This window comes from Carassius auratus, chromosome 26 (assembly GCF_003368295.1).
Source record: "Carassius auratus strain Wakin chromosome 26, ASM336829v1, whole genome shotgun sequence".
Classification (NCBI taxonomy): domain Eukaryota; kingdom Metazoa; phylum Chordata; class Actinopteri; order Cypriniformes; family Cyprinidae; genus Carassius; species Carassius auratus.
Window position 1 is genome coordinate 6,467,562 of NC_039268.1, and position 10,899 is coordinate 6,478,460.

General features: G+C 36.6%; 1 protein-coding gene across 2 annotated transcripts; it reads right to left on the reverse strand.

The window, feature by feature from the left end:
* Window positions 1-24: 24 nt before the first annotated feature.
* LOC113044171 (cilia- and flagella-associated protein 97-like) lies at window positions 25-9,636 on the reverse strand. Of its 2 annotated transcripts, XM_026203863.1 has the most exons (6): window positions 9,420-9,636; window positions 8,951-8,993; window positions 7,790-8,750; window positions 7,426-7,715; window positions 1,467-1,614; window positions 25-540 (listed from the first exon to the last, which is right to left on the reverse strand). In XM_026203863.1, the coding sequence occupies exons 3-6, from the start codon at window positions 8,721-8,723 to the stop codon at window positions 449-451; spliced, it is 1,464 nt and encodes a 487-aa protein (XP_026059648.1). In that variant the 5' UTR covers window positions 8,724-8,750; window positions 8,951-8,993; window positions 9,420-9,636; the 3' UTR covers window positions 25-448. The 2 variants fall into 2 exon arrangements, with proteins under 2 accessions (XP_026059648.1, XP_026059646.1); XM_026203861.1 differs by lacking the exon at window positions 8,951-8,993.
* Between the last annotated feature and the right edge of the window lie 1,263 nt (window positions 9,637-10,899).

The window sequence follows — 10,899 nt, forward strand, 5'->3', positions numbered from 1 at the left end:
TTCTAAAAAATGTAACACTGGAAATGACCACAACTAATAAAGCTTTATTTCACTTAGTAATTAATTATTCTGATAACTGCAGCAATGGCTTTACATTACATTGCTTAAACATACATACAGTCTTTTTGCTCTCTGTCACATACAGTATAGGCACTAGTTTGCGTGTGAATGTCTCAGAAAATGGATAGTCACGCTTTATGGTCCTGAGCAGTATTGATTGAATTCACTTAGTTTCTTACCAAAGCTAAAAATGAAATATATAAAAAAGTCATACACTGTCAAATAATTTAGCAGATTTTAGAGCTGTATATATTTTCTTACAAGTATTTTAATTTATACCACTCCACATCTCCAGAAGGTTTTGCGTTGTGACCTGCAGTCATATTTTCTACTTACAGAACATGTTAGTAAAAAAGTGTTAGGGGTAGAGAAGGAAAAAATATGAGGATCAGGACCAAGCAGGCCGTGGTGTTGTTCTTCTGAGTTTAGCAGTTTCCGGTCTAGATTTGTGAGGAATACTGCCAGGTCTTGAAGTCCTTTCTGTATTCATGAAAATACAAGAGTTGTGTTACTGGTACTGTTAATTTGAGGTTTAACAATATTAATATGTTTAACAAAATCAAATGTATGAAATTCAGTTAAAACACTTCGACATTACAAAAGTAGTTTGAGTTCAATACATAAATTTCACTAGTTAGACTCCTGTTTATTAGTAAATAAAGGCCTACCTAGCAAATATATTATATATTGTATAAAAGAAAGGATCCAGAAGTACAAAACATTACATACAGGCAAAGCACATCACAAATGGCAGTAAGGTACATGACTCAAAATATTATATTGGAATAAAAAAAACATCATAGACAATCAAACTCAATTCCCAACTCACAACTGTATAATGACATGGGTATGACACATGTATTACAAGGAAAGGGTGACTTATGAGGACATAACCCATGTCCCCATTTTTCAAAACGCTTATAAATCATACAGAATTAGTTTTTTTTTTTGAGAAAGTAAAAATGCACAAAGTTTCCTGTGAGGGTTAGGGTTGGGTGTAGGGTTGGTGTAGGGCCAAAGAATATACAGTTTGTATAGTACAGTACAAAACCATTACGTCTATGGGATGTCCCCACTTTTCACAAAAACAAACGTGTGTGTTTGTGCATGTGTTTAAATATATGTCTTAAAGAAAAGTTCTTTTCTGAGGAGAAAAATTTATGCAAACAGAATGCACTATATTATATTTTTTAAGCACCACAGAATGAAGGATATTCCTATATTAAAGATATAAATTTGAATCACCATTAGTAATTATTATTTATTTAAAAAAATATCTGCAACAGGCAGCTGAATTTGGAATAATGTAATAGAAATGACATGCAGATAACTGAACATACTCTCTTCATTTAAAGTGCTTCATACAAACTATGGTTTAAATGTGTATGTTGTGTGTAAGAAAGTACCAGGTGTTTTGCTGGACTTGAGTTTGACTGGTGGAATAGCTGTACTGTGTGTTCCCAGGTAATGGCACTGCCGCTGGTAATCAGCTAGCTGTTCATCTCGGGTCATGCCAGGAGTGGGCTTCACAGATTCTAGACGCTTCAGGAACGCCTGAAACCACACACATTTACATATACAATAACATACAAATCAATTGATTCATTAAAATTATTGGTTGAGGATACTTCCTATTAAAACTTGTGTTATACAGTAATCACAGCCAGTTCAGAAATTAAATTCACTTTCTGAACTGAATTCAACATACAGTGGGTAAAATATTTATTTGATCCCCTGCTGATTTTGTAAGTTTGCCCACTTACAAAGAAATAAAGGGTCTGTAATCTTTATGGTAGGTTTATTTTAACAGATTCAACCAAAAAACCCGGGAAAAAACACATTATACAAGGGTCAGAAATTGATTTGTATTTCACTGAGTGAAATAAGTATTTGATCTCCAATCAAAACATGACTTTGTTCCTGGAGCAGAAAACCTTGTTGGCAAGCACAGAGGTAAGAGGTTAGTCACCAGGTTTGCACATATCTCAGGAGGGATTTTGATCCACTCCGCTTTACAGATCCTTTCTAAATCTTTAAGGTTTCTTGGCTGTTGCTTGTCAAATCGAAGTTTCAGCTCCCTCCACAGATTTTAGGATTGAGGTCTGGAGACTGGTTAGGCCCCTCCATGAGCTTTATTTGCTTCTTCTTGAGTCACTCCTTTGTCTCCTTGGTGGTATTATTTGGGTCATTTTCACGGTGGAAGACCAATCCACGACACATCTTCAGTGTTCTGGCTGAGGGAAGGAGGTTCTCATTTAAGATTTTATAGTGCATTTGACCCCCAATGTGGAAAGTCGTCCTGTATCCTTAGCAGAAAAATAGCCCCAAACTTTTCCACCACAGTGCTTGACTGTAGGGATGGTGTTCTTGGGGTCATAGTCAGAATTTCTCTCTCTCCAAATACAGTCAAAGAGCTCAATTTTGGTTTCATCCGACCACAGCACTTTCTCCCAAGCCTTCTCTGAATCATTTAAATGTTCAGTGGCAAACTTTAAACGGGCCTGTACATGTGCCTGGGGTGCCATGGGGTGGTGTTGGCGCAGTGGATAAGATGCATGCCATTGGTCGGAGAGACCTGGGTTCGAATCCACTGGTTGACACCAATGTGTCCCTGAGCAAGACACTTAACCTCTAGTTGCTCCAGAGGCATGCGACCTCTGACATATATAGCAATTGTAAGTCGCTTTGGATAAAGGCGTCAGCTAAATGAATAAATGTAAATGTAAATGTAAATGTGCCTCCTTGAGCAGGGAGATCTTGCGGGAGCTGCAGGATTTCAGTCCATTGCGGTGTAGTGTGTTACCAATGTTTTGCTTGATGACTGTGGTCCCAACTGCCTAAAGATCATTAACAAGCTCCTCCCAAGTAGTTCGGGCTGATCCCTCACCTTTCTCATGCTAACCCCATTAGGCAAGATCTTGCAAGGAGCTTCAGACCAAGGCCGATTGATCGTTATTTTGTATTTCTTCCACTTCCAAATAATCATACCAACAGTTATCTGCTTCTCACCAAGCTTTTTGCTGGTGTCTTGTAGTCCAATCAAGCCTTGTGCAGATCGACAATCTTGTCTCTGACATTCTTTGACAGCTCTTTGGTCTTGCCCATAGTGGTGGGAGGATTGGAATGGAAGATACTGATTGTGTGGACAGGTGTCTTTTATACACCTAGTGAGTTTACATTAGAAGTAACTTCTTATAGTGGCAGGACTAATCTGTAATCCACATTGGGACATAACCAGTCGGTTGGAGCCAGAATTCTTGCTGGTTGGTAGGGGATCAAATACTTGTTTCACTTACTAAAACTCAAATAAATTTCTAACTTATATATAATGTGTGTTTTTCAGGATTTTTGGGTTGATATTCTGTCTCTACCTATTAAAATAAACCTACAATAAAAATTTCACTTGACAATTCATTTCTTTGTAAGTGGGCAAACTTACAAAATCAGCAGGGGATCAAATGTTTTCCCTACTGTACAAAATTAATTATTATTATTGGCCAAATTAATTGTTGTATAATGATGGTTGAAATAAAAAAAGACAATGACATGACATGTCAATGACAATGTGCAATAATTTAAATTAAAGTCACAAATTTACAAAAATCTATAAATATTTGATTATTACTAATGAATACTTTAACACTGTATAAAAATTTTACCATTAATTAATAATAATAACAATAATATATATATTTTTTGCATTACAGTGATGACAATTTGGGAAATATGTGCTTAATTGTCACAAAAAAAAACCACAAAGGTCCTTTAACAGACTTTTAGTAAAAGGTTGATATATGACAGATATTTCATTTACATTTTTTTATTTATCCTAAATAGTAAAATCTTTTGGACACTTATAAAAGTAATATTAACTAGCCTCAAACAGGATAACCGAGAGAGTAGTGTGCCTACAACTATGTTCTCTGAAAAGCCACAGTGAGCCATTGAGAATAAAAATAACCAGTGCACAAGGATCAGAATGTCACAGGCTGTCATGCCTCCGTACGTCGGTACAAACAGCCGTTTGGAAACCTCTCAGTAAGCAAAACCCATGAAAAGAGCTGGGACTGGAAATAGAGTAAAGGTGAAGTTAGAGGACAGCTCGCTCACTGCTCTTAAAGAAAGAGAGTGGCTGTCTTGTACTCGTTCTTGTGTTCCAGCATTAGTTGCTAGGCAGTAAAATGCTAACAAGACATCGTGGAACATGCAACCTGAGTCACAGCTCATATTCCCTTTTCTACTGATTAAGGGGTGTTTTATCTATATTTTATTTAATAAAAACTGGCAGAGAGGAGGGTCTAACTCTCTAAGGGACTGTGAGGTCTATAAAGATGGCCGAAAAAAAGAAAAAGAAAAGATGACCGAAAGAGAGAGTGAGAGACTATGCATGTGTAACAGTGAGCAAGTGAGGTTCAGAGCGAACTTCAGTATCCCTTTAAATTAGACAGTATTTTATTGCAAGGGAGAAAAAAAGGAAAAGAGTTTGCGTAATACGTTCTCTATCACTGGAGCTAGGGGGTGAATCCAGAAAAATGTCAAGTCCAGCATGTGGGCAAAACTGCTTCCACCTGTCTCCTCTCGTCTCAGTCAGGTGGTAACTGTCTCTCTGCTTTTACTGGCTGTGGCTGACAGCGCCCCTACCCCATGCACACACACACTTTCATAGAATACTAAAATAAGCACTCTGTCAGAACACTATTACATCAATGAATAATAGTAGAAAAACAATCCAAAAATACACTACCATTCAAAGTCTGGGGGTGGTAGGATTATATATTTTTTTAAGTCTCTACTGCTCATCAAGTCTGCATTTATGCAATTAATGTTATTAATTCCTGTGACGGGAAAAGCTGAATTTTCAGCAGCCATTAGACTAGTGTCACATGATCCTTCAGAAATCATTTAAATATGCTGATTTTGTGCTCAAGAAACATTTATTATAAATTTTAAAGGGTTAGTTCACCCAAAAATGATAAATCTGTTGTTAATTACTCACTTTTATGTTGTTCCAAACCTTAAGAACTTTGATCATTTTCAGAAAACAAATTAAAATATTTTTGATTATATCCAAGAGCTTTCCAACCCTCCATAGACAGCAGTGCAACTACCACGTTCAAGGCCCAGGAGGTAGTAAGGACATCATTAAAATAGTCCATGAAACATCAGTGGTTCAACCTTAATTTTATGAAGCTACAAGAATACTTTTTTGCACAAAGAAAACAATAATAACGACTTTAACAAATGAATGAATTATTTTTCGCAAGCATTAAGCTCAGTTAAAAAACAAAAAAAGCAGCATTATTATATATTTTATAATTTAACTTTGTTCTACACCGCTCTGTCCCTTCTCCTATGAATGCTCTGATTTCCTGGTGTTATGAAGCCCCTCCCTCAGAAATACGCAACAGGCTTAGATTGGCTGGCTGGTCCAGTGTGTTTTGAAGTACAGTCCAGAAACGTCACATCTCTCACACCAGTGGCATTATACTGTAAACAATGACGTCTTCGATATTACTTGTCAACTTGACCCCAAATGAGATCCAAAGAATATTAGTTAAGAGGATCGCGCAGAACCTGTGCAAGCAAGCATGTTTCAGAATGGTATGTTTTTTTGTTTGTTGTTGTCTCATACTTTTAAATACACTGTTATTTGTATATGCTACTGCTTATGTTTGCTTCTAATATTCGGTTTTATCCTGATTAAAACTGTAATTCAGCAGAATACATGATCGTATTGTAGCATTTTTGTAAAGTGATTGTTTTTTTGTAACAGTAAGAAGTGTTTGCCAGCAAGTACTGTCCGCTACCATTGTAATCGCGTGCTTCTCAGATGTTTAACATTTTTCGTAGCTATGTGGAAAAATATCTGTCTGTCTAAACACAAAAGTGTATAACTGGAACACAGTTCATTGATGGAGCTGAGCTGATAATCTGAATGAGAGAGAGAGATGCAGAGTAGTGCGTGTGCAGAACAGGGGGAAGTGAGGAACAGGATTAAGATCATTAACTGATTTTGAAACGTGTGAATCCATTAGAATCTTTCTAAGACAGAATCCTGATTCATATATGAATAGATTTTTTTTTTGGTGCACCCCATAGTTTTGGCACTGTGGCAACAACTCTTCCTCTTCTCTAAGCAGGGCAGCATGGCGGGGTTTCTAAACATTTCTGTCTTTTTGATATCAACAACTGGGAAGTAGCTCATTGTAGCCCCTACCAACTGTATTTGTAGGAATTCTACTACCAGAATTTTTACATTTGCATTGAACTTTCAGCATTGTAACTTTTTTCTGATTTGTGTGCCTAAAAATGACTGATTTTGTGGCGGTAATATTTATGGCCTTTCTTATTGTTTTACAGTGAAAATATACCACAGACAACCTTCTAATACTGTTATTACTTTTATGACTTTGAGAAACATTGAAGGTCTCCAGACTAACATTTGAGGAAAACCAACACCAATGCCATGAAGTTCTACAGAAGGTAGCACCAGCACCTGACACTAAAGCACTCTCGCAGATGTATCTCTGAGATGTCAATTTGATGTTTGCATTTACATATATATATTACATATATATAATAGACATTTAGAATGCATGTAAAACTTGTAAAGCTTCTGAGACCTTTATTAGAGTACACAGCAGATGTTTCCCAGATCTTTAGCAGACGTCTTACAGATGACTGATTTACAGATGCTCTTGTAGATCAGTCATGATGAGAATGCAAGTCTGTTCATTCCATTTTTGGAACTGAGACACAAACTTTCTTTGACTGAATGTGCATTGCGATGACGTCACGAGACACGTCTAAGGCCAAAATCTGCAGCAATTATGAAAATTTGCGAGCTTTTGCGAAAATTTGCGAGCTTGCCTAATTTTGTGATAAATTCAGCGATCACAGAATCGCAAAATCCTGGATGGAAATCTTACGGGTTTGGAACGGGATGAGGGACAAATTAATGAAAGAATTTTCATTTTTGAGTGAACTACCAGTTAAAAGAATGCTGCTTTATATTTTTGTGGAAATGGTTAATGAACAGAAAGTTCAGAAGAACAGCCTTCTTTGTAAAATGTTGTTTTGTAAGACATAGCTTTACTGTCACTTTTGATCAACTGAATGCATCCTTGCTGAACAAAGTATACTTTAAATATTTTTTACATGCATATGCATATGCTATAAAATCTCTTGCTTGACTGAGGCTGACAAATAACTGAAGTTTATCTCTTAAAATAGGAGTTGCTCTCAAGTGTGATTTAAGTCTAATCTAATGCTAGAGAGGACTTCACTTCATAACTAAAAAGATGGGGAAAAGCTCCCTCTAGTGGAGGGAGAGAGAATATTTTCTTGTTACTTTAAAAGACTAACCAGATTTTCCTTCTGAATTCGCTCTTGCTCTCGTTGTCTGTTGAGGGTGCTGTGATAAAGGCGCATGGGTGGTGCACTACTCCTGCGACTGCTGGTTTTCGAGCAGGAAGACCTGTCTTTATGTGAACATGACGATGACCGGGACAGTTCACATAATAGCCGCTGGTTCTCCCGATCGATATCCCGTACCTCTTCATTTTTGAAGGAATAGTTCTTACGGCTGCTGCCAACACTGCCAGGACTGGAGACCATAAGTACTCGGTTTAATTGTTTCTCTACATTTAAAAACGCTGCAAAGGAGAGAAAGAGACTCTTAAGAAACAACCACAACAACAAAAACAACATCTCGATTCACAACACAAACCTGGTCCATCCTCTCCTTCTGAACTTATACTGTCCTGACCATTTGAAACATCATTTGAAACCATCTTCTCAGTAACACTGGGCTGTTGTTGCTGTTGAACATCTTTTGCCACAAGTTCAGAAGGCAGAAACACATCAATGAACTGAGAAGGACTAACATTTGGTGACGAGAGAGGGGTAACATCAGTAACGGTGTCTTCAGATTCTGCCGTTTCTTTTTGTCGTTCTTTCTTGTAAACTGAACCGACCCGCTGATGTTTTACAGGTGATTTCTGAGATTGAAAAAAGCTTCTCTTTTCACTACTGGGGGAGGACTCAGGGTCAGATTGTGATGAACGGCTACAGCTCAGCTTGTGGAATTTTCCCGCAGATTTTTTAGGTGTTCCGTTGGACACTTCCTTACGTCTCATTGATCGCGTGACTGGGGATATCACATCCTCCTCACTTTCATCGTCACTACGATGGTATCCATCATCATCGCTGTTAACATTAACATTGGGTTTACTCAGTTTACAATCATCTTCCAGCTCTCTTTCCTCATCAGATGAGTATGAATGCAGACTAGATCCTTCATCTGATTGGCCATGGTTCACAGTCTCTGAGCTTTTGGCACTTGGGAGTGATAAAGAGCCTTTGAAAAATCCATCACAACTTCGTCGCTCTCTTTTATATGCTCTCTCTTCACTTTGCCCCTTGCTGCCCCGCTTTGAATCATCATCCAGTTTTACTTTATCTTTACTGTTCCTTACACTTTGAGCTTCACTTCCTATCTGATCCATTGAAACATGGGGTTCTTCACCTGTTTTCTCATTTTGTCTTTCCATGGCCTTCTGTTTATTGAGCGGCCCATCATTAGAAGCAAGTCCACTAGCTTCACAGTCACTATCAAAGAACGAGTGGTCAACTTCTCCCTCTAGCTCTTTGGGGCTGTACATTTCTGAACCGTGTCTTCCAAATATTTCCTGAATGGAAAAAAAAAAGATGCAGCAGTAAAAATAAATAAATAAACCTAAAAAGAATAAACCAGACAAACATTTTTATACATTTAAAATAATTATATATATATATATATATATATATATATATATATATATATAAATTCTAGCTATATTAATTTTTTTATTCTAAAAATTAATCCTTGTCCAAAAAAATCACAAACAACCGGAAGTCATGGGGGTTCACACATGGCCAGACATAGCACAATCCTATAAACAAACAAACAAATAAAAGTTATCTCAATATTAAGGGACTGGTAACCGATTTAACAGAAATTACAATATTTAAACCGATTATCAGTGCCTTTCTGTTGTTTCCTTGCATTAATAAAAACAACAATACACTGGAGAATCTTTCATAGCTGTTAAGCTAACGGGAAAAAGCTCAATTTACATTTACAAAGCAGAGATGAGAGCAGTGTATCTGAACATGCTTAGTTTGCTTACAACACACACAGGGGACATGTTTTTGTTACAAAAGCTGTTTAGCAATGCTGCCCCAGAATTAGACTGGCAAGCTCTGCTATGTTTAATGTATGTTACATATTTTTTAAATTACAAATTAGACAATAAATATGGTGTATAGATGCAAAACTCGCACAAGTCATACGGCTAACGTTAGTTAGCAGCGCCTACCTTCTGAAATTCACATCAAAACATGCGCGAACGCGACACTGTCAAACTAAATCTCCAAAACACAAAGCTAACGTCTTCATTTTATTTCCCTGTATATCTTGAAATGCTGTCTAGAAAGATGTGTTGTTTTATAGATAAGAGCTAAAACAGGCTGTTTCAGTTGTCCACCTCACTAGGCACAGAAGAGTGTGTGTGGGTTCGTTAGCTACTGTAACTAGGTGACGTCATTTTCTCAAAGAGTTCGCGCCGCAAAGACAGGGCAAGTCTGCTGTATTTATTTTCACTTCAGTTCTTTTGTTATTCTCTATCTAATACTGGTCTAATATATTGCAATGCGAGCAAATTATTTATTATAATTTTTAAGGTTTTTATGTTTTTGCACTGGTATTTTGTTTCTTACAGCTAACGAACCTGTGATATACAGTTGATTTGTGCATCCACTCCTGTTTTTATACATGATCCACTCCCATATAATGTTGAATACAGTTGGGTCGATTCATTTTTACAGATTCTCTCTCTCTCTCTCTACTTTTTTCGGGATTCTTTGATGAATTGAAAGTTCACTGTTCAAAAGTTGTGTAAGCTAATTATTTTCATTCATTTATGAGAAAGAAATTAATACTTATTATTCAACAAGTTTATGGTGAAGACTTAAATTAGAAAATATAAAATATTTATATTTTAATTTATATTTTGTTAATTTATATTATTAATAATTATAAAAAAATAAGCCTATCACAAGTTCCAATAATAATAATGATAATAATAATAAAAAAATAATAATAATTAAAAGGCACAACTGTTTCCAACATTGATGTGACACTGAAGAGTGGAGTAATGGCTGATGACCCGTTTAAAAACCCTTGCCATAGATGTCCCATGAATGAATGAATAACAAATGCTTTAACAACATTATTACATTCATATCAATACATTAAACAGAAGAGAATGTTAAGGATGTTTAAATGCTGTTAAATGCAAGTCAACCATGCAAGTCTTTAATGTCTATTTTATTATTGTCTAAATAATGTGCTGGACTAAATTGCATGTGATGCATCATGCATTCATCTCTATCTAGGTGAGCTGCATTTTTTTATGTAATATCACTCAAGCTGTTAAACAAGCATTAAGTGTGTCTGCTGTTATAGCCTGGTACAGTAGGCTATGCGACAACTGTACTTGTTTACTGATGCTGCTGCCAACTCATTCTTAAAGGCTGGCATTCTGCTAGATTGTGGGCGTGCAGAACATAACATTCCCTCAGACTCTTTTGTTTGCTTGGCACAAGTGGCATGGCAGATCCATCATCCTCACACCAGGCAAAGGCCAGACTTGCAAATCCACCAAATATATTCAGATGCCACCCTCTGCTTCTAAATAAAATGTATAATAGGCTATTTGCACTTGTACATGACCAAGTAAAGGACAGTGTAGAGCTGTGCAACAACGCTTTATATGTATTAACAGAAATTCACCTTTT

What these genes read in the sequence shown, in the direction of transcription:
- LOC113044171 (XM_026203861.1), bottom strand. Translation starts at nt 8,723, where the DNA reads ATGTACAGCCCCAAAGAGCTAGAGGGAGAAGTTGACCACTCGTTCTTT. An exon ending in GAATTCAGAAGGAAAATCTG is followed by an intron (nt 1,615 to 7,425) that starts GTTAGTCTTTTA and finishes GTGTGGTTTCAG; the next exon opens with GCGTTCCTGAAGCGTCTAGA. An exon ending in CAAGTCCAGCAAAACACCTG is followed by an intron (nt 541 to 1,466) that starts GTACTTTCTTAC and finishes TCATGAATACAG; the next exon opens with AAAGGACTTCAAGACCTGGC.